The sequence below is a fragment of the Heptranchias perlo genome, chromosome 7, assembly GCF_035084215.1.
Source record: "Heptranchias perlo isolate sHepPer1 chromosome 7, sHepPer1.hap1, whole genome shotgun sequence".
Lineage (NCBI taxonomy): Eukaryota > Metazoa > Chordata > Chondrichthyes > Hexanchiformes > Hexanchidae > Heptranchias > Heptranchias perlo.
In genome coordinates this window covers 17,615,507-17,639,927 of record NC_090331.1, presented here as the reverse complement: position 1 = coordinate 17,639,927, position 24,421 = coordinate 17,615,507, and the positions used below count along the sequence as shown (strand labels likewise).

Sequence of the window (24,421 nt, the reverse complement as noted above, 5' to 3'; positions counted from 1 at the left end):
GACTCTCCTCCAATTTTAATTCTCAGAGGACAAGTAGCTTATTCCTTGCCCCACCCCCAAAAAGCAAGGAATAAGCTCCATGGTACAGTATGTTAGCACACAATGTATTACACTTGCAATTCACTAGGACTGTATGGCTAAGAATAATGCTTAAACATAACATTAAGCAATGCACAATTGCACTATATAAAGTACTGCCAAAATCAAATACAAAAGTAAATTATCTTGAACTACTTACCTAAATTCTACAGTGGCTGTAAAAGATTCCTGCTCAGTTATTGAGAAGACACAGAGAAAACCCTCCCCACTGCGGAAGTAATTGTCCCGAATGGCTGCATAGTCCTCCTGTCCAGCAGTATCCAAGATGTCTATCTGGACCTCCTCACCATCCAGAACAACTTTTTTCCTATAACTGTCAGCTTTAGTAGGTTCATAGTCTTCCACAAACTGCAAGGGAAAATATAGCATAACAATAAGTATGAAGCTCTTATCCAAGGTTTTTTGTCCCCCCCCCTTCCCAGACTGAATATAATCTCCATTCCTCCTTTCCTGAAGGAGCTTGATTGTTGCTGGAGTACAGTTTCATGGATACCCTTCAGTACCTTACCCGAGAGGCCAATCTTCATGTGTGAGCTTAGACAGTGAGTGTCAATGGTAGGCCCAACCTGTTCTCACCCTTGTACTTCCAGCACAAATCTTTAGTGATCGGGAGTGATAACTCTGAATTATTGTCTTACTAGAGGCAGCAAGCTAATTATAGCTTCCCTATTAGCTGCGATTGCCTAATTTGGAGGGGGGGGAAATCAACCCTAGAACCTTCCTAATCTGTACATCTCAACTAATTATTGCCTTGGTTGATTACATGGGGGTGGGGGATAAAATCCAGTTTAATAGGAGGTATATAGTGTTTCCTTTTGCAGAATATATTGCACTGCATGCCAACCAGCAACTGTTAACAGTAGTGTTGAAAATACTTTGGTATTTGAAGGCAGTAATACTACTTCAAAAGTAAAGCTTTAACAACTTGGATTTATATAGCACCTTGCATGTAGAAAAATGACCCAAGGCACTTCACAGAAAAGGAGCAGGTGCCAAGCCTTCACAGGAGGGCAAGGAAAGTCAAGTGAAAGCTCGATCGAAAGAGATGTGTTTTCAGAAGGTTTTAAAAAGGTGGGGAGGAAGGTGTGGAAAGGCAGAGGCGATTTGGCAAGGAGTTACAAAGCAGTAGGTGGATGATGTAGTTGGGAGTCCGCTGCCATCAAAGGTAGAATAGGGGTAATGCACAGGAAGCCAGATTGAAAGAACCAGAGGAAGGACATGGAAGGCTGGAGAAGGTTGCAGAGATTGCATGGGATTTGGAGGAGGATTTTAAATTTGATCGGCATGGGGGCAGGGAACCAATGTAGGTCAGTGAGCATAGGGTGATGGGCAAGTAGGAGCCCGTGAGACAGAATTTAGGCAGCATTGGGCAATTTGGGAGTTTATGGAAGGTGGCGGTCAGAAGACTGGGAAGAAGAGTTTTGAACATCATTTTTTTGAAGTCACCCAAAAAAACCCTGATTTCTTAAATGTATTATTCCTTTTGGAATAAAAACATATCAAAGATAATCTCTTACCCATGCACAAGCTAAAATCCATATTATCCATAAATTAATATTGTTGGCCCTCATCTTTAGGGGACTGGAATACAAAGGGGAGGAAGTTATGCTTCAGTTGTAGAGCCTTGGTCAGACCTCATCAAGTACTGCGTTCAGATCTGGGCACTGAATGATACATTGGCCTTGGAGGAGATGCAGTGCAGATTCACCAGAATGACACTGGAGGTTAAATTATGAGGACAGGTTGCATAAATTTGGCTTATACTCCCTTGAGTATGCAAGATTGAGGGGTGATCTAATCAAGGAGTTTAAAATGATAAAAGGATTCAATAGGGTAGATAAACTATTTCCTCTGGTGGAGGATTAACCTTAAAATTAGAGCCTTGCCATTGAGAAGTAAAATCTGGAACTCTCCCCCTCTACCCCAAAAGGCTTTGGATGCTGGGTCAATTGAAGCCTTCAGGACTGAGAGAGATTTTTTTTAGGTAAGGTTATCAAAGGCAAGTAAAAGGGGTTGAGGTACAGATCAGCCATGATTTAATTGAATGGTGGAAGAAGCTCGAGGGTTCTGAACTCCTGTTCCTATGTTCCAGGCAGAATCTAATACATGTTTTTGCAAAGCAGCATTTAAATTTCAACTGAGAAATTCTATGTTCCACCTCACCAATGTCCTTCTTGCCCCACACCTACCAATTGATCAACAATCACTGCCCTACTCTATATTTCCCTCCACAATGTCCATGCACTCGCAAGCAAGGCCCTTGTTATCCATGACCTTGTTGAGAATGATTGAATTGAAATCCTGGCTTTGATTGAATCTTTGCTCACAGGTGGCAATACCTTGCACTCCTTCCTGCCTGGCTATACTTGCCATGTGTGGTGCTGGTGTGGCCCTTATCACATCTTGGTGTCTCCCCCTACACTTCAGGTGCCTTCCCCACCTTTGAGCACCTCGTTGTATCCCATCCCTCCTTTAAAATCCTCATCATCTACAAACACCCCAGCCCATCGAGTCCCACACTTAGCGGCTCCTCACCCTCGGGGATTTCAATCTCCATCTTAGCTTTCCTTGCCTCAGAATTCACTTCCTTCCCTAAAAATTTTGCTCCATATAAAACTCTCCTACCTATATTCACGGCCATCCCTTCGATCCTGCAATCTGCTGTAGCATCGCCAGTTCCTTGGTTTCAAATGCAGACAAGGCCATCTACTTCTGTATATCCCTCAACATCCACATTCTCCCTGCCAATCCCACTTCCTTTGCATCTGCCCCTGGAACTAGAACTCTCACCCCAGTCACTTACAATTCCACTTTCAAATTCCCAGCTTTCCAGCCTTTAGCCCTCCATTCACCATAGTTCTTCTGCAACCGATTAGCTCAACCACTCCCTTACCTCCACCTATGATGCCCTTGTACCCAACAAAAAAATTACGCTCTCCCATTCTGCTCATTCCCACGCTATGGCAGCCATCCTTGTTCCCTCAAGTCCAAAGGGTGCAGAATTAAGAGTATTCAGCGCACAACTGATGTAGCCATCCATCGTCGGATCAACACAGCAAGTGCTATAAAGCCTCACTCTCCTCCAACACAGCCACCCATTACTCAAGGATAATCCTGCACAGCAAAAATAGCCCCCAGTTTCTTTTCTCCACTAACAACCGTCTGCTTAAAATCTCTTTTCCCTGCCCCCACCACCAAGTACAAGGAGCTCATGTGCTGCTGTCACTAAGATTGAGACCAATGTTTAGCTGCCTCTGCTGCTTCCCACCCCCACCATTTCTCTTTCCCACAGTTCCCCCGACCTGCCTTGAACCTGTATCTTGCTCTGGTTTCCACCCCCCCATCATCACCTACGCAAGCTTATCTTGACCATGAGACCCATGCTTCCTTGACCCATTTCCCACTAAATTACTGACCACCCAACTTTACCTTCCAAGCCCCCAATGTTAGCTGACATTGTAAATGGTTCCCTCTCTATGTACTGTCTTCCTCTTTCAAAACAGTCATTGTTCCTGTGAAGCACCTTGGGATATTTCATGACATTAAAAGGTGCTACATAAATGCAAGTTGTCATAGTCCCCCTGCAAAAAAAACTCAACCCCTCTGTCCTTGCAAACTGTCGCTACATCTCCAACCTCCCTTTCCTCTCCAAAATCCTTCAATGTGTTATTGCCTCCCAAATCCATGCCCACCTTTCCCACAACTGTTTGAATCTCTCCCAATTGGGTTTCCACCCTTGCCACAACACCAAATTGGCCCTAACCAAAGTCACAAACGACACTCTTTCAGACTGTGACCACGATGCATTACCCCTCCTCGTCCTCCGCAGCCATTGACATGGTTGACTAGACCATCCACCTTCATTGCATCTCAGAGGAACTCCCCATGCTTGGTCCCATCCATTCAATTGTAGCCAGAACATCTCATGCAATTGCTTTTCTTCAGCTGTTTAAGTCCTATGTTCTGGAATTCTCTGCCTAAACCCCTCCTCCATTAAGACCCTCCTTAAAACCCACAGCTTTGACCAAACATTTGATCATGTCTTCTAAATATCTCCTTTGGCTCAGCATCCATTTATTTCTGATCACGCCTCTGAAGCACCTTGGAACATTTTTTCCACGTTAAAAAGAACTATATATATATGCAAGTTGTTGGTGTTGCTAAATTCAGATTAGTAAAAGATGGTATCTGCATTGGACCAGCAGTGGCACAGGCAATCTAGATTATAGTCAGAAGAGTACAAACCTCTGGGCTTATGATTATAGAACTTTACAGTTTACTGATCAGATTAAATTTGGAGCACACAGTTGGTAATTATGCCACCAAAGCTATGTACATACATGGAGGGTAAAGAGATAACTCATCCTATGGCTAAACAGAAGGGAAAAAAACAAAAAATCTCAAGCTCTGTCTAAAAAGACAGTTAAGGAGCAACCTCAATGATTTATATAAATAAGTAAACCAGAATCTTCCTTCAAGGACCAGAAAACAAATTTAAGACAAGCAAATTAAATTTAAATAGATAGATATCAGGAAGAACTTTATTGAGAATGTCAAACATTTGGAACAATCTGCTGGGGGGGGGGGGGGGGGGGGGGAAGAGAGAGAAAGGAGAACAGAGGTTAGGTTAAAAAAAATTCAGTACATGCTATAGTGGAAGAGTTGGGGAACAAGCAGGATTCCTTATTTAGTGAATTTTTGGACTTATCAAGTTAAAAAACCACTAAATTAACAGCCACAGGGATAATTTAATTAGTCTACTTTAGTTGACCTCAGTGGGAAATGTGGGAAAAAACATCATATGCACTGTTCTGCTATGCTAATGTCATTTATCACAATAGCAGATGAACTTTTTTTTAATGCAAAGAATTGTCAGTATGTGTTTTCAAACCAAAAAATATCCCAAGGGTCACATATGAATGAGATTGGGCAGTCTCAATCTAGTTGCTTGTGGACACATGCAAAATTGCCTCTTTAATTTCACATGAATGATCAAGCTCATTCAGACAGGCCATATGATGGCTGCTTTGGGAAATGGCACATGAAAAGTGTTACATTGCTGCAGCAGAGGGTGCTCTTCTGAAGCTGGAGTAGAGTAAAGGCAGCCATACTCCACATTTATCTGCTATATTCCACCTGGGAATGCTCAATGCTGATGCTAAGTGAAGTGTTCCATTTGCCAGCACTAGCTCCCTTCATAAACAGAAAATTCACCAAAAAAACCTATAAAAATGCTGAAAGCATTTCCTTTTTGGAAGCCAACTAGCAGAATATGTTTAACGTGACCGTGCGAACTTGTTACTGAAACCTTCAAAACAAGCTAATGATTCTTTCTGCAAGAACAGCACCACCATGTATGACACTCATTATATTCACAGTAGAAAATGTAAAGAGAAAGTGATTTAATGCCAAATAAATATCTAAATATATATTTAAAAATCAAAATTTGAGAGATGCTTGACTTTTTGGCACTAGTGCAAACAGGAGAAGCACTCAAATGAGACAACAGGAGAAAACATAACATTTGTCTAAGGCCACTATGTAGGAGGGCAAGGGACAAATGTTATTCAAGGACAATGCAATGTGCTTTTAAAAAGGAAACCTGCTTCCACTCCAAATTTGTTGGCTTCAAGGAAACAAGAGTGATCGGTTTGTGAAAAGAAAACACCAACCGCCACAGTATTTCAACCACATTACGCCTGACGTGACTGTCTTCCACCACACCTCAAGAGACATAACTAAGCTGAACCATCTTCACTTTCAAAGCATTATGTACGTGCTGGCATGCAGGAAAAACATTTTTAATTGTCAACTTGTTCCCTCCAAAATCAACAAATTGTTTTCCCCCGCCCCCCCCCCAAATGCTCTTCAAGGTCAGCACTATAAACACTGTTCTATTCTGAGCACCCAACGTCAGGGTCAAGAGAGTCAGATATAGCAAGGTCTGGTGCAGAGCAAAGGACCATGACCCTAATGTCCCTTTAGCTATCAGTAGGTCATTCTTTACGCCACCGGTGATTTTCATTTTCCTACATCAGCTATCACTATAGCCTCTGACTCCTGTTAGGCTATACATACTGGCCAGCATGGGAAAATATAGCAAAAAAACCATCTCATTCACTGTAGACAATAGCAAGCCAACTTCTTTTGAATTAGAGCAGCATTTCATATGCATGCCAGTGCATGGCCCTGCAAGCTCCAGAGAAAGCGAACACCTCATTTCTTAAGCTGGGATTTGACCCTAAGCTCCAAAAAGGTTAAAGAACAATAATGCTAACCCATTGTGCCAACCAGTCCCCTTTATAACTTAACATTTTTAAATTATCCTCAATAGTTTAAGGAACTAAACGCAACATATATTATATATCTTCCCTCCTCTTTATGGGTTTCCCAACTTGTAAATTGAAACCAAGAAAAAGGACACTATCCCTTTATAAAGAACTTAATAGGAATGACAATCTGCACAATACTTGACATTTCTATCTACGATAACTAGTGCAACAATTCAAGGACCAATATAAACCCCCCCCCCCCACCCCCCGCCACTTCTTCCTCCCCCCCCCAAAAGATGCTGCCTTTTTTTTTTAAACTTTGTAAATAAGATAATCTCTTACCTCGTCATACATGAACTGCAACGTTAGTGCTGACTTGCCTACACCTCCACTGCCCACCATAATCACTTTGTGCAGGGCCAGCGAGCTCTGGTTCTTGTTCTTGTTAGCTGCCATTTTAGACCGGATTGTCAAATGGATACGTCGTACTTGATTTGCAAGTTCTGCTGTGTATGAAACAAACATTTTGATCAGTCTTTACTACAGAATGCCAGCTACATCGGAACAGAAAGGGGCTACAACACGGTGGTTGTGAATATTCAAACCATTGGAACAGCACAGATTAGATTTTCTTTCATATCAGGACTTTGTTTTTAAAAAATGTAGCTAAATATTGCTTTGGTATATAATTGAGATGTGCTGGCATGCTCCTTGTTCCACTTAACTTGGATCCAATCATCCAAGTGATGCAGTTCAGGAAACAGAACAAATCAGCTTACCCTGCTAGTCACAGCCACTTGATTATAGAAGTCAGAGGAAAAACAGATGAGTTATGTCTTTTTTTAAAAAGTGAATTTTTCAACACCTTAAATCATAAAATGATACATGAAACTCAAGTTTAAGTGGGGCTTAAAATTTAAACTTCTTCCGATACATGAGAACTGATCCAGAATTCCCCACTTGATTCAGCTGTGAAAGTACTTCCAAGATTTAGTAAGCTCTTAGAATCACAGCCAAAGCAACCTGTAGATCAAGTTTTAGAGCTATGTATGCTCTGGTCATTTATCAAATAGGCACTATAAACACTTCCACTGTGCAAACAAGCAAGCAAGCTTTGAACCCTATACAATAGGACATCTATGCATTTTCTTTACAACTAATCTAGAATAATACATTCAACACAATTGGGTGTAGTAAATAGTAGCACAGAATGAAATATACTATTTGAAACATTTAGGTTTATTCAGAAGTCAATTAACTTAAATGCTTATGCTAATCACATTATTAATTAAAATTTCTGCTGCGAATGTGAATAGCAACTTGCCACTGTGCTTTAGTGTCAATGTGCATAAAACTGAATGGGGGGGGCGGGGGAAGAAAAAGGAAAGAGGAATAGTACTTAAAACACTTAAAAAGACAAGATAATTTCTTAGCATTAAATTAACTCAGTAACCAACCACAAATCCTTTCCACCTGAAAATTAAAATCTATGTTGGGTAGGGGGTGGTTGGAAGAAATGGCAAGTTGGAATAGAGTTGACTTTTGGAACTCTGGTTTCTTCTCTGCATTGTGAAGTGTTGAGATGTCTTTCAGACATGAGGAATGCTATATAAATGCAAGTTTTTGTAGTAGACAGGTTCCAAGTGAAATTATGACTTTGGCCAGACTGAATCAGCTTATCAGAAGTCCATAATATTAGGAAAAAACTTGCACATATTAGGTCCAGAGCTTCTGCTAGATTGTGCTGGCCTTTCCAGCACAATCCGGCCAAATCAGCACAAAACAGAGTTTCGATTTACACTCTGCATAATTTACACCCAGTGTAATTAGAGTTTCCGAGATGTTTTGCGCCGTTTAAAACAAAATCCGCTGAAGCTGGCCCCACCCGCAAAACTGGCCGCGCTCCTCCTGAAACGAGGATGGGGAGTTTCCGCCGATGGTGTCAGCCTGTAGCAATTCAAGGAGGGTTTTAAAATTAAGCTAGTTTTCTTAGGCACAAAGACACTAGTAGGCATGGTTTAAATGTTTTTAATTAAAAATATTAATTTAATAAACTGACTAGTGTACACCAAAGTAGTAGTAAGTGATTCAGTATAGTTTTTTTGGGAGTCATTTTCAGTGACTTAAAATCAGGTTACTCACAGTGGAGGACTAGACACTTATTAAAAATGCTTATTTTTAATGAAACTCATTTTCAGCTGTATTACTAAAACTGTTCCAGGTTAAAAATACATAAAATATTTTTTATTGCAAACAAAATTACACTATGTTAAGCTGCTAAATTGCACTGATTCATGGCAGATTCTGTGTTCGTGATTATGTTAATCCACCTTGGCAGAAACTCAGCGTAAAATACAGCAACGCAATTTACGGGCATAATGTGCGCCCAAAATGGAAACTCCAGGCCATAAACAAATTCTAAATACAAATCTGAACAATTTCCAGCACCATGAACCTCAATCTGGTCCAAGATGATTGGCAGGTTCACTGTCAAAGTAGAATTGACATCAAGCAAGCACTTTGTGGTAGCACAGAGTGCATTTTCCAAAATTTCAGCTTTTCTGAATTTCCAAAAAAATACAAATTGTACGTTTTAGAGACACTAAGTTCCAAATCGTAATCCAAATACTACAGCACAGAAACTAAAATTTAATAGTTTTATTGAGGCACGCCATTTAATAATCTCTACAGCATTCAACCGGTAGTAGAGATTCAACTTGCTATTGCTTCAACTTGTCCCTAGATAGGGAACTTGGGTTGTGTGACTATGAACGATGAGCATATATAGCTCCAATGTAGGAAAGAATATGTTCTCTGCAGATATCATAAGACTCACATGCAAATAATCCTAATTTGTGTGTTCAATCAGAACACAAGCAGTTTTCATAACTCATACAGCCATAATTAACAAAGAACTTGCATTTATATATTACCTTTCAAGACTTCATGACACCTCAAGTACTTCACAGGCAATTAATTACTTTTGCAGTGTAGTCACTGTAGGCAAATGCAACATGCAGATTTTGCACAAAGCAAGGTCTCAAATGGCAAATGAGAACCCAACCAATTAGTCTGCTTTGGTGGTATTGGTTGAGATGAATGTTAACTAGGGAGAACTACCTGCTCCTCTTCAAACACCGGAACAGGCAGTCAGGGCCTTAAACAATGCAATGACATCTTGCGTTTATTATAGTACCTTTAAAGTAGTAAAATGATCCAAGGCACTTCACAGAAGCATAAATAACACTAAAATTGACACTGAGTCAAAGAAGGAGATATTAGATGGGGTGACTGTCCAAGAGGTGGGTTTTAAGGGGGAAGAGGAGGGTGGTGGAGAGGCAGAGAGGTATAGGGAGTAAATTCCAGAGTTTAGGACCTAGGTGGCTGAAAGCACGTCCACCGATAATGGGGTAAAGATTTTGGGATGCTCAAGAGGCGGAAGTTGGAGGAACACAATTCTCAGGGTTGTAGGGTTGGAGAAAATTAGAGATAGGGAGCAGTGAGGCCATGAAGGGGTTTGAACACAAGGCGGAGATATAAATTTGAGGTGTTGGGAGAACCAGGGGCCAATGTAGGTCAGTGAGCACAGGGGCGATGGGTGTTGGATTTGGTGCGGGATAGGGTACGGGCAGAAGTTTGGATGAGCTGAAATTTATGGAGGGTGGAAAATGGGAGGCCAACCAGGACAGCATTGGAATAGTCAAGTCTACGAGGGCATGGATGAGGGTTTTGGCAGTAGATGGGTTGAGGCAAGGGGCGAAGGGAGATGTTACAGAGGTGGAAGTAGACAGTCTTTCTGATGGAGAGGATGTGGGGTCAGAAACTCGGCTCAGGGTCAAATAGGGAGACAAGGTTGCCAACAATCTGGCTCAACCTGAGATAGCAGCCAGAGAGGGGAATAGAATCAATGGCAAGGTTATGGAGCTCGTAGCAGAGGCCAAAGACGATGGCTTCGATCTTAATGTTTGACTGGAGTTCGCGGCTGATCCAGGACTATGAAATTTATTCCCTGACTTTCAGGAGTAAAAGCAAAACTAAGATAATCTAACATTACTTTATTCAACCCTGTTTGGCTATCTTCTGCAGATGAAATTTCCAGTCTCAGCAACACCACAGAAACCAAAACAGTGCTCTACCACCAGTACCTGGATTTATCCTCATAACCTTCAATCCAAGTCCAGGGCAGGCAGTTATCCATTTTTTTTTCCGTAAACAAGTTAACATAACATTAGCTGAGTTTAATGTGTCTATTCCACATATCTACCATCTGAGGGAAAAACATTTCTTCTAGAATATCTGGTTTCGATATCACTATAGCATCCTGAAGACTTGGATCCTACTTCCCCTCAAACACTATCCAGTGTAAAAGTTTCATTTGTAGGTCTCAATTTAGAATTTTAAGCCCTAGAAGGATTACAACTTTCCTCTGAACCTTTTCCAATGCATCAATTGCATACGAGGATTCTAACTGCTATTTTATCAAAAAGCCACACAGTTATACAATTCTTGGCATTCAAATGGCTTCAGGAGAGCAGTGCAACACCAGCTTTCTGGTGCCAGTCTTCCCCATATATGTTTGCATTTGGTGTTGTACCAGTCAAAAGCAATTGTAAACAATTTTACAACACCAAGTTATAGTCCAGCAATTTTATTTTAAATTCACAAGCTTTCGGAGATTTTCTCCTTCCTCAGGCAAATGTTTCAAGAGCTCCTTGAAGCCTACGCATTTATACATATTGAACAATACATGGTGTTTACAGACTGCCCCTGCAACTGCCCGTTGCCAAGGCAATCACCGTGTTCAGACAGAGAGGTGTCACCTACAGAACCCCCGAATACACATTCAACAAAAAAACAAACAGGGAAAAAAGAGAAAAAAAAAGAGAGAGGCAGAAACATCCGGAAGGCAGAGAGAGCCAGCAAATGACCCATTATATTAAAAACAGATAACATTTGTTCGCTGGTGGGGTAACGTGTAGCGTGACATGAACCCAAGATCCCGGTTGAGGCCGTCCTCATGGGTGCGGAACTTGGCTATCAATTTCTGCTCGACGATTTTGCGTTGTCGTGTGTCTCGAAGGCCGCCTTGGAGTACGCTTACCCGAAGGTCGGTGGATGAATGTCCATGACTGCTGAAGTGTTCCCCGACTGGGAGGGAACCCTCCTGTTTGGCGATTGTTGCGCGGTGTCCGTTCATCCGTTGTCGCAGCGTCTGCATGGTCTCGCCAATGTACCATGCTCTGGGGCATCCTTTCCTGCAACGTATGAGGTAGACAACGTTGGCCGAGTCACAGGAGTATGAACCATGCACCTGGTGGGTGGTGTCATCTCGTGTGATGGTGGTATCTGTGTCGATGATCTGGCATGTCTTGCAGAGGTTACCGTGGCAGGGTTGTGTGGCGTCGTGGACGCTGTTCTCTTGAAAGCTAGGTAGTTTGCTGCGAACGATGGTCTGTTTGAGGTTGGGTGGCTGTTTAAAGGCGAGTAGTGGAGGTGCGGGGATGGCCATAGCGAGGTGTTTGTCCTCATTGATGACATGTTGAAGGCTGCGGAGAACATGGCGTAGTTTCTCCGCTCCGGGGAAGTACTGGACGACAAAGGGTACTCTGTTGGTTGCGTCCCGTGTTAGTCTCCTGAGGAGGTCTATGCGATTTTTTGCTGTGGCCCGTCGGAACTGTCGATCGATGAGTCGAGCGTCATATCCCGTTCTTACTAGGGCGTCTTTCAGCGTCTGTCGGTGTCCATCGCGTTCCTCCTCGTCTGAGCAGACCCTGTGTATTCGCAGGGCCTGTCCATAGGGGATGGCCTCTTTGACGTGGTTAGGGTGGAAGCTGGAAAAGTGGAGCATCGTGAGGTTGTCCGTGGGCTTGCGGTAGAGTGAGGTGCTGAGGTGCCCGTCTTTGATGGAGATTCGTGTGTCCAAGAAAGAAACTGATTCTGAGGAGTAGTCCATGGTGAGCTTGATGGTGGGATGGAACTTGTTGATGTTCACAGACCCATGGGAAAAAGTGAGCCTCCATTGCCAGTGGAGCACTTAGATTTTTTTTAAGCGGAGCTGGTGGCAGAAGAACTGCATTATGTGTCACTGGCTTCACTTTTACAGTGTAAAAACATCGTAAGTACTCACTAGCCCCATTTATAAACAGCCTTATATAGTCATGGCAAATTCAGTTAAAGGTTGATAACTACACCCAAATTCTTTTACACCTTTATTAATGGGTACTTGTTATATACACTTCACATTTCTTACACCCATATGTATTCATTTATCTGCACAGCTCCATTCCTCCTCTCCAGCCACTGCCTCAGGCCGTACCAGACAGAATGCAGCCTCATTGTCCTAGCTGACTCCAAGCTGAACTCACGACCTCGTAACATTTCCATTGCAAAGACAGCCTTACAAAGACTCATGCCTCTGCCCTGCCTCAGCCCATCTGCTGCTGAAACCCGTGTCAGTTGCAGCTCAGTGGTAAATAACTCCTCACTGGACCTCAGGATGCCCCAAAGTGCTTTACAGTTAATGAAGTACTTTTGAAGTGTAGTCACTGTTGTAATGTAGGCAATGCGGCAGGTAATTAGCACACAAGATCCCACAAACAGCAATGAAATAACTGACCAGATCATCTGCTTTTAGGTATTGGATGAGGGATGAGTGCTGGCCAGGAAACCAGCAGAACTCCTCCGCTCTTCTACGAATAGTGCCGTGGATTCTTTTATGTCCACCTGAGAGGGCACTCTCTCAAGTCAGGTGGTTATAGGTTCAAGACCCATTCCAGGACCTGAGCACATAATTTAGGTGCCATCTTTTGACAGATGTTAAACTGAGGCCCCATATGCCCTCTCAGGGATGTAAAAGATTCCATGGCACTATTTAAGAGAGGAGCAGGGGAGTATTCCCAGAGTTCTGACTAACATTTATCAGTCAACAAAACACAGCTCCAGACCTGGATACATGGCTAAACTGCAAAAGCTGCATGCTATGGAAAGAGCTAAGTGATCCCACAAACAAATCAGGTCAAAGTTCTGCAAACTTGCCACATCCAGTCATGAATGGTGGAGGACAATTAAACAACTAAGAGGAGGAGGCTCCATGAAAATCTCCATTTTCAATGATGGCAGGGTCCAACATGAGTCTGCCAAAGACAAGGCAGAAGCATTTACAACCATCTTCAGCCAGAACTGCCGAGTGGATGATCCTTCTCGACCTCCTCCTGAGGTCCCCATCATAGATGCCAGTCTTCAGCCAATTCGATTCACTCCTCCCGACACCATGAAACAGGTGCACTGGACACAGCAAAGGCTACAGGCGCCAACATCCTAGCTGCAGTACTGAAGGGCTGCATGATGAGGGCAATGTGATTGATGTGGTGTACACGGACTTCCAAAAGACATTTGATAAAGTGCCGCATAATAGGCTTGTCATCAAAGTTGAAGTCTGTGGAATAACGGGGGCAGTGGCAGCATGGATACGAAATTGGCTAAGTGATAGGAAACAGAGAGTAGTGATTAACGGTTGTTTTTCAGACTGAAGGAAGGTATACAGTGGTGTTCCCCAGGGGTCGGTACTAGGACCATTGCTTTTCTTGATATATATTAAAGACTTGGATGTACAGGGCACAATTTCCAAATGACAAAACTTGGAAGGGTAGTGACCAGTGAGGAGGATAGTAATAGACTTCAAGAGGACAGACAGGCTAGTGGAATGGGCAGACACAAGGCATATGAAATTCAACGCAAAAAAGAATGCGAAGTGATACATTTCAGTAGGAAGAATGAGAGGCCATATAAACTAAAGGGTACAATTCTAAAAAGGGGGTGCAGGAACAAAGATCTGGGGGTATATGTGCACAAATTGTTGAAGGTGGGAGGGCAGGTTGAGAGGGCTGTTAAGAACACATACGGGATCCTGGGCTATATAAATAGAGGCATAGAGTACAAAAGTAAGAAGGCAATAGTGAACTTTTATAAAACACTGGTTCGGCCACAACTGGAGTAGTGTCCCCAGTTCTGGGCACCACACTTTAGGAAGAACATGAAGGCCTTAGAGGGTGCAGAAGAGATTTACTAGAATGATTCCCAGGGATGAGGGACATCAGTTACATGAATAGACTGGAGAAGCTGGGGTTGTTCTCCTTAGAGGAGAGAAAGTTGACAGGAGATTTGATAGGGGTATTTAAAATCATGAAGGGTCTGGACAGAGCAGATAGAGAGAAACTGTTCCCACTGGCAGAAGGCTCAATCTTTTCTTTAAAAAAAAGACAGCAAGTGGCTGTTATCTGGAATGCACTGCCCGAGAGGGTGGTGGAGGCAGATTCAATCATGGCTTTCAAAAAGGAAATTTGATAAGTACTTGAAGGGAAAAAATTCTCAGGACTATGGGGATAGGGTGGGGGGAGTGGGACTAGCTGGATTGCTCGTGCAGAGCCAGCATGAACTTGACTGGCTGAATGGCCTCCTTCTGTGCTGTAACCATTCTATGAAGGCTTGTACTGGAACAGCTTAGCTAAGTATGTGGCTAGTTCTGGAGCACATCTACAATACTGGATTCTACCCAACAATGTGGAAAATTGCCCAGGTATGTCCTGCCCACAAAGAGCAGGACAAATCTAACCCGGCCAACTACCGCCCTATCAGCCTATTCATAATCAGCAAAGTGAAGGGAGCAGTCAACAAAACGGCATTTACTCACCGATTCTCAGATTGGGTTTCGCCAGGACCACTCAGCTCCAGTCCTCATTACAGCCTTAGACACAAGAGCTGAATTCCAGAAGTGAGGAGAGTGTAATTGCCCTGGACATCAAGGCAGCATTCAACCAAGCGGCACGCTAAGGAGCCCTAGTAAAACTGAAGTAACAAAAAATGATGACCTTTCATCAGAACTGGCAGCTAATTTGCTGATGAAAGGTCATCGACCTGAAATGTTAACTGTTTCTCTCCACAGATGTTGCCTGGCTTGCTGAGTATTTCCAGCATTTTCTGTTTTTATTTCAGATTTCCAGCATCCACAGTATTTTGCTTTTGTCCTAGTAAAACTGAAGACAGTGGGGATCAGGGGAAAACTCCAGTAACTGGAGTCACAGCTGGCACAAGGGAAGATGGTTGAGAGGCCAAACATTTCTACCCTAGGACATTGGTGCAGGAGTTACTCAACCCGGCATCCTAAGCCCAACTATCTTCAGCTGCTTCATCAATGAACTTCCCTCCATCATAAGATCAGAAGTGGGGCTGTTCGCTGATGATTGGAGGAGTTGAACACCATGAATTCACAATTCCTCGGATAATGAACCAGTCCGTGCTCGCTTGCAACAAGATCTGGACAACATACTGGCTTGGGCTTATAAGTGGCAAGTAACATTTGTGACACTTGTGTCAGGCAACTGCCATCTCCAACAAGACAGAGCCTAACCACCTCCCCATGACATTCAATGACATTACCATTGCCGAGTCCCCCACCATCAACATCCTGGGGATCACTATTGACCAGAAATATCATGGCTATTGGAGGTCAAAGGCTGGGTATTTTGCGACCAGCAGCTCACCTGACTCCCTACAAGGCACAAAGAGTGTGATGGAATATTCCACTTGCCTAGATAAGTGCAGCTACAACACTCAAGAACCTCGACACCATCCAGGAAAAAGCAGTCCACTTTATTGACGCTCATTCACTAGCATAAACATACATACCCTCTACCACCAGCGCACCATGGCTGTAGTGTGTACTATCTACAGGACGTACTGCAGCAACTTTCCAAGGTTTCTTCAACAGTATCTCCCAAACAGGCAACCTCCACCACCCAAAGAACAAGGGTGGCAGGTGCACAGGAATACCCATCACCTCAGTTTCCCTCCAACTCACATCATCCCGATTTGAACATATATTGCCGTTCCTTCATAGTCGCTTGGTCAAAATCCTGGAATTGCCTACTTAACAGCATTGAAGGAGCAACTTCACCACATGGACTGCAGTGGCTCAAGAAGCTGGCCCACCACCACCTTCTCAAGGGCAACTAGGGATGGGCAATAAATGTCAGCTTTGCTAGTGATGCCCACATCCCAAGCAGCCAAAAAAAACTACTTGATGTTAGAGACCTTGCTGTGTGCAAATTGGCTACTGCATTTGTCTACAAAACATGACTACACTTAAAGGTACTTCAGTAGCTGTAAAGCACTTTGGGATGTCCTGAAGATGTGAAAGGTTCTTTACAAATGCAAGTTCTTCGTCACCTCCAGGCTCCACTTTTCCAATGCTCTCCTGGGAAGTCTCCCATCCTCTATGAACTTCATCTCATCAAAAACCTGTATTGTACCCCATTCCAACTTCTGCTCACCCATCAGTCCCATCTTCACTAACCTACATAGTCCTACAACGCCTCAAATTTGAAATTACCGTGTTTGAAGCCCTTCATAGCCTCACCCCCTCCTCATCTCTCGATTCTCCTACAGCCCTATAAACCCCTCTATGCAAACTCTATCTCTAACAATGCCCTAGTGTGCATCCTCCCCTTCACCTCACCACTGGGAAAGACAGGCAAGATTTGAGGTGACGTGTAACAAGCTGATATTGTGCTCTATTTGGTTTATAATGTTTAGACATGCGCACACAAAATATTTTGCCAATCCTAGTACACTATATAAGGTATTAAACCACTTCAGTTATCTCAATGACAGCAAACTCCAGATAAAACTGGAAAAAGAATAGTGAGGGAGTTGAGAACGTTGTGATTTTCATTCCTTTACATTCACATGGACAATAAACCCCATGATGCATTCTTATTGATAGCTAGTTTTCCTAACAGGCTGAGAAGAATCACAAATCAATTCTCAATAAGGCGCAAGACATGTTTTAATCTTAATTTAGAAAACAGGCACAACAGGTTAAAGTATACTAGTTAAAAATTATTTAAAAAGTTAAAACAACGTATGGGTTAAGAGAATGTGGAGCAAGTAGAATTTAAAATCTTTAGACACGCAAGTGCTTTAGTTCTATTATCATCGAAGAGCAGCTACTTCTGACACTTTGTACCAACGTTTCAACATTAGTGCATGAGTTGAAGTGATGCTTCAGTTGTAGAGCCTTGGTCAGATCCCACCTGGAGTACTGCATTCAATTTTGAGCAATGCATCTCAGGAAAAATATATTGGCCCAGGAGAGGGGTGCAGTGCAGATTCACCAGAATGATAGCAGGTCTTAAAGGGTTAAATTAAGAGGACAGGTTGCATAAATTTGGCTTATATTCCCTTTAGTTTAGAAGGTTGAGGGATGATCTAATTGAGGTGTTTAAAATGACAAAGATTTGATAGGGTATTTCCTTTGGTGGGGGAATCCAGTCAAGGAGGCACAATCGAGAATTAGAGCTCGGCCATTTGGGGTGAAATCAGGAAGCACTTTTTCACAGTAATTTTCACGACTGGAGACACAGATTTTTGTTGGGTAAGGACATCAATGGATATAGATCAAATGGAATATAGATCATGGAATAAAAGGGGCAGTGGCAGCATGGATATGAGATTGGCTAAGTGACACGAAACAGTTGTTTTTCCAGACTGGAGGGAGGCATACAGTGGTGTTCCCCAGGGGTCGGTACTAGGACCGCTGCTTTTCTTGATATATATTAAACGACTTGGACTTGGGTGTACAGGGCACAATTTCAAAATTTGCAGATGACAAAACTTGGAAGCGTGGCGAGCAGTGAGGAGGATAGGGATAGACTTCAAGAGGACATAGACTGGCTGGAGGAATGGGCAGACACATGACATGAAATTTAATGCAGAAAAAAGTGCAAAGCAATACATTTTGGTAGAATGAAGAGAGGCAATATAAACTGAAGGGTACAATTCTAAAAGGGGTTCAAGAATAGAGATCCAGGGGAATGTGCGCACAAATTGTTGAAAGTGGCAGGGCAGGTTGAGAAAGCAGTTAAAAAAGCATACGGGATCCTGGGCTTTATAATTAGAGGGATAGAGTACAAAAGCAAGGCAGTCATGATGGAGCTTTATAAATCACTGGCTCGGCCACAACTGGAGTATTGTTTCCAGTTCTGGGCACCGCGCTTTAGGAAAGATGTGAAGGCCTTAGAGGGTGCAGAAGAGATTTACTAGAATGATTCCAGGGGTGAAGGACTTCAGTTAACATGGATAGACAGGAGAAGTTGGGATTGTTCTCCTGAGAGCAGAGAAGGTTGAGAGGAGATTTGATAGGTGTTCAAAATCATGAAAGGTCTAGACAGTAGATAGAAACTGTTCCCATTGGCAGAAGGGTCAAGAACCAGAGCACATATATTTAAGGTGATTGGCAAAAGAACCAGGAGGAAAAACTTTTTACACAAGTGGTTATGATCTGGAATGCACTGCCTGAGGGAGTGGTGGAGGCAGATTCAATCATGGCCTTCAAAAGGGAACTGGATAAGTACTTGAAGGGAAAAAATTTGCAGGGCTACAGGGGTGGGATGGGACTAGCTGGATTGCTCTTCCGGAGAGCCGGCATGGACTCAACTGGCCGAATGGACTCCTTCTGCGCTGCAAACATTCTATGATTCTAAATGCAGGTAAATGGAGTCGAGGTACAGATCAGTCATGATTTAATTGAACAGCTGCATGACAATGAATGAAGAACTGCCCATTTCACAGGTTTGCCATGGTGCTATGGGAGACTATGGCTTCACCCTCATGCTGCTGCATTGAGAAATCAGATCAGAATATTCCATGCAGACCTCAAGACAGAGGAATGGCAAAGAGATAACTCATGGCCACTTCCAGTTTTAGGAATCAGTTGAAGTGGTTTACTATTTTGCATCTGTGGATTTCTCCTTTAAACACAAAACCAATTAAACTATTTACACCGATCTAATGCAAATCCTAATTACACTACTTTTTTTAAAGAATTCGTTCATGGCATGTGGGCGACGCTGGCAAGGTCAGCATTTATTGCTCATCCCTAATTGCCCTGAGTAATATTGGACTTATTATAGCATAAGTCCAATATTACACAAAGGTTTCCAACACATACTTGGTGGCAACATTAGAGTGTAAAAGTGATCTCAACTCAGCTGGAGGGCTTAACACTGAAACACTATACAAACAGGATATGGTTCCAAGCAAAGCAAATATTCAAAAAAGTTGACAATTGTTCCCACTACAACATCTCCTGTGAACATACCTTGCGACACAAGTGTAATACTGTACAAACCTACTGCAAACAGCGCTGTTAAAGCAGCTTTATTTGTAAGCTAGTAGTATTTTTTTTAGTCATTCATGGGATGTGGGCATCACTGGCAAGGCCAGCATTTATTGCCCATCCCTAATTGCCCTTGAGAAGGTGGTGGTGAGCCGCCTTCTTGAACCGCTGCAGTCCATGTGGTGAAGGTTCTTCCACAGTGCTGTTAGATAGGGAGTTCCAGGATTTTGACCCAGCGACAATGAAGGAACGGCGATATATTTCCAAGACGGGATGGTGCAGGTGGTGTTGTTCCTATGTGCCTGCTGCCCTTGTCCTTCTAGGTAGGAGAGGTCATGGGTTTGGGAGGTGCTGTCGAAGAAGCCTTGGCGAGTTGCTGCAGTGCATCCTGTGGATGGTACACACTGCAGCCACAGTGCGCTGGAGAAGGCAGTGAATGTTTAGGGTGGTAGATGGGGTACCAATCCAGTCAATGCGGGCTGCTTTGCCCTGGATGGCGTCGAGCTTTGAGTGTTGTTGAAGTTGCACTCATCCAGGCAAGTGGAGAGTATGCCATCATACTCCTGACTTGTGGATGGTGGAAAGGCATTTGAATGGCACTTGGCTATCCCAAGGTATTTGAAGCAAACTACTATATATTAGGTATCCATATATGAACAAATTTACTGAATTTATAGGAAAGATGAGATGTATTAAAACCACCATTTTTCCTTAGCATTTCCACTGCAAAGTTGCTTTTGGGGCAAAGCCAGAGAATTAGATTACCTGTAACAAAGCCGGAACCTTTCCAATCTTCAGACTGAAGTCCTGCAAGGTACTCCTTTCCTGATATACAGTGCATGCAGTTTCAGCCACACCATCTAAACGAAACAGCTTATCAAAATAGAACGGCAGTACAGTCGAATGACTAAATATGGAAAATTCTTTATATGCTGCACCATACAGTGAAACTGACTGAAGTGTGCCAAGTGCGTACGACAAAAACTGATCACAAAAATATACCATGCAAGATAAACAGCTGTTTACATCACCATAACCACAGAACATTTTAAATGATACTTCCATTTACAAAGCACCTTTAACGTAGAGAAATGTCCAAGGTGCTTCACAGACAAAAATAGACACCAAAAACACTTGGCCAAAGAGGTGGTCTAAGGGAGGGTCTTAAAAAGGAGACAGACAGGGAATTCCAGAATGTGGGGTCTATTCAGCAGGTTATGGGTTCAAGCCCTGCTAATGATTTCACACTTCAGTGCATTATTACTGAGTGCTACATTGTCAAAGACTCCATCTTGCAGATGAGATGTTAAAACAAGGCGCTGTCTGCCTACTCAGGTGGATCATAAAAGATCCCACGGCACTCTGAAGTGCAGAAGAATGTCCCCCAGTGTGCCAGTGAACATTCCTCCCTCAACTGGCACCCCAAAAGACTGACATTCTGCTCACTCTTTTTTTTGTCAGACATTTGCCTATATTACTGTGACCTCACTTCAAAAAGTATTGCAATTGTTAACACTTTTAGGATGTCCTGAAAATGTGAAAAGCCACTATAAATGTAAGTTCTTCCTTTTTAAAAAAGGTGATGAAAGTGTGGATAAGGCTTTGCCTGCAGTGGGGCAAGTAAGGAGAGCAGACAAGCAATAAAAAGGTGAAAGTAAACAGTCTTGGCGACAAACAGGATATGGGATTTTGAAGCTCCACTCTTGGTCGAGCAGAACATTGAAATCTACTAAAAAAGGTTCAGTGGTGCTATCCCATACTTCAAGCTGGCTGAAGCAAGGACATCACAAATTGGTGATTTAACAATCAGGCTTCTTGCAATGTCACACACAATTAACTAAGTACATTTTGCAGTTTCTGATTGCTTCCTTAATTTTTCAAGTAAAATATTAGTGCATAGGTATTTAGCAGAAACTAGAAATCGGGGGGGGGGGGGGGGGGGGGGGAAAGAGTGGATAAGAAAAACAACCTGAATTCAGTTGCACAATATCTTTTAGACTAAACATGTGAACAGAGCTACCAAACTAACTCACATCTCACCAATTGCATATTTGGTACAAGTTTCCTGGTTTGCATTGGCACCCAAGCAAAGGATTACTAACATCCTGTAGATTTAAATGAGTCACCTCTCAAAAGCAAACACTAAATGCATGCACTACAGATACATGGGTCTTTTGCCACCTCTCTGCATCATCATGGTGTTGAAAACAATCCATCTTTTATTTTTTTCCCCTGGAATCTCAAATAATGGAACTGCACACCTCCCTCGCACAATTTACTGGCTTGGTATCAGCTAATCTTAGAATCATACAGTATAGGAGGCCATTCAGCCCATCGTGTCTGTGCCAGCTCTTTGAAAGAGCTATCTAATTAGGAGCAGGGGAGTGGGCCTTCCACATGGCCCTGCAAATTTTTCCCAATTCCTTTTTGAAAGTTACTATGGAATGCTGCCACCACCCTTTCAAGCAGTGCATTCCAGATCATTAATAACTCTCTGCATTAAAAAAAAATTCTCATCTCCCCCAATTATCTTAAATCTGGTATCCTCTGCTTACTGACCCTTCTGCCAGTGGATTTCTTGATTAACCTCAGGATCTATCCTACTCTTTTCCAACCTTGATTCTATCCTGCACTGTGCACTTGGCCTCCAAGGTTGATCAAAAAAAAATTTAAGCCGATTAAAATTGGTTGTATGTTCCATTAGACTGCTTTTTTAAAAAACGTCTGTACAATGGGCTGTAGTTCAAGACCTATAAAAACAATTCACAAAACCCGGATGCAATTTTCAGTTTGCAATTGAACAAAAATGAAAATTTCTTCACTGAAATTTGAAATGCTTTGCACATGATAATGGTACATGAGAATCCTATGCCACACTTGGAATTTCGTGCTCATGTTCTCCAAATATTGCACATTTTAAATATAGATATCATTGAAAGCTGCGTTACTTAAATTATTTTAATTATGCATTCTTATTTGCATATAAAAAGTTCCTTGCCTGTCCCAAAGATCACATACTTTATACCAGCAATCCACCTCCAATCTTTGAATGTTAAACAAATATACAAGATGCTACAAAAATTGCTGCACTCCCATATCAAAAGCAAGCTGTTGTATATGTTTTAGGTGAAACAGTGGAGGGGCCAGCACTGGCACTTTCTATTCCTCCTACAGGAGTCCATGAAAGAACAACTTTCATTCTGTCTGAAGTCAAAGCCCAGTCTGAGAAGTGAAAGTGCTAACTTACTGTATCATCTACTCATTTATAAGCAAATTGAAATAAGGAAATACAAGGTTAATCAAAAAGTAATTAGACGTCAAGCTTATTAACACTAATCTCTAGTAACTGGTGAGGAATTCAAATAATTAGCAAGCAGAACAAAAGGTAACAGTTAATCATTTTAAAAATGAACTATGGAGATTCTGCAAAAAAGGCAGACTACCATCAGTTGATACCATGAAATTTTGTGTCTGTATTTCCTTCCAACTGTTCCTAACAACCAAGAGCAAGACTAATACAACAGGTAAAATATCTCCAGGATATCAAAACTGCATTGCACTATGTAACAAAAACTTAAAAGCTAGTAATAACTTCCCATATCAGACACACACTCCTATCCGTAATTAGGAGAATGGAAAACAAAATCCTGGCACATCATAAAATTCAGTTTACACTTCTGACCTTTCTGTAGATTTTTATAGCCTACAAATCTGAAGTTATGATCTATACCCACTTATAACCATGACTTTGTCAACCCTGACCCAACTTCTCCATTGGTATAATCAGCTACCTTATAATATTCTGCCTCTACATTCTTGTTGATTTTAACTCAAATTCCTGAGGTTTACATTGGCAGCATCTTACTTTAAAAACTTATTTTCCTCTGCACCCCCCCCCCCACCCCACACACAAGAGTTAAAAGTTTTGAGCTTTAAATCCCACTCAATATTTACTGACATCATACTGACCAAGTCCCCTGGATTAAAAACTCCCAAGTTACATTCCAGATGTTATGGGACAAAAATATAGCCCACAGGATGTGGGAACCGGACTACGTGACTAATAACAATTAGTTAATTAAAGACAAGACCATAATGTGCATTAGTTTTTAAATAATAGCAAAAGGGGGGGAAAAAAAGCTAATTCTCAACTTATAAACTGTTTGCCGTGACATGTTGTAATGAAATGATGCAACAAAAATTAAATGCTGGAAATATGCAAGGAAAAAAGGTTGGCATTTCAGGCAGAACCTTTTTCCAAATAGTTTTGCTCGAATCCTTTAACTACTCGCAATCCTGCTTTTGATTCAGATTTCCAGCCTTTGCAGTTTATTGTATTTTATTGGTGCATTGCAGCAAGTTCAAGACAGTAGTAATAAGCACCTTCTGTACAACTGAGTTCTTCACTTGTACTGTAGAACTGGTTTGAGAATGAAGTACCAAACAGTGGCACATGGATCCAAGACTGATATTCCCCACGATATTGAGCCTCAGTCTTGGTCACATCACTGTAGGGAAATGCTAGGCAAAGCCCTGACTGTTCTGAGGGAAGGGAGAGAGAAATGGGAGGAAAGTCAGTGAGGCTAATTTCGACCCACCTTCGGTCACAGCAGCTTTGGTGAAACTGAATTCTTCACTTCTGCTATGGAAAGTGCAATTCTGTAGTCTTGTTTTTGGTAGGAATTGGGGAATGTGCTGGAATAATTAGGAAAATTCAAGTTACCGTCTAGAATTCCATTATTTGCCACATGCCACCAACTGTTTCATGCAACATCAGGTAATATTTCCAGGATTACTAAATTGTACTGTGGACAACAGACTTAAGGATGGGAAAAACATTAAACCAGAATAAAAATGAAAGGGTGTTCAATATACC

General features: G+C 42.2%; 1 protein-coding gene across 4 annotated transcripts in view; it reads right to left on the bottom strand.

The window, feature by feature from the left end:
• The window catches only part of ralba (v-ral simian leukemia viral oncogene homolog Ba (ras related)), a 63,504-nt gene that overhangs the window by 27,224 nt on the left and 11,859 nt on the right, over window positions 1-24,421 (bottom strand). Inside the window, exons 2-4 of one of the 4 annotated variants that reach the window (XM_067987114.1) lie at window positions 24,144-24,240; window positions 6,714-6,877; window positions 239-447 (exon numbers count right to left, since the gene is read on the bottom strand). In XM_067987114.1, the coding sequence (XP_067843215.1) occupies window positions 239-447; window positions 6,714-6,827 (323 nt within the window). In that variant the 5' untranslated portion in view covers window positions 6,828-6,877; window positions 24,144-24,240. The remainder of the gene's footprint in view (window positions 1-238; window positions 448-6,713; window positions 6,878-24,143; window positions 24,241-24,421) is intronic. The other 3 variants (XM_067987115.1, XM_067987112.1, XM_067987113.1) reach the window with 3 other exon arrangements.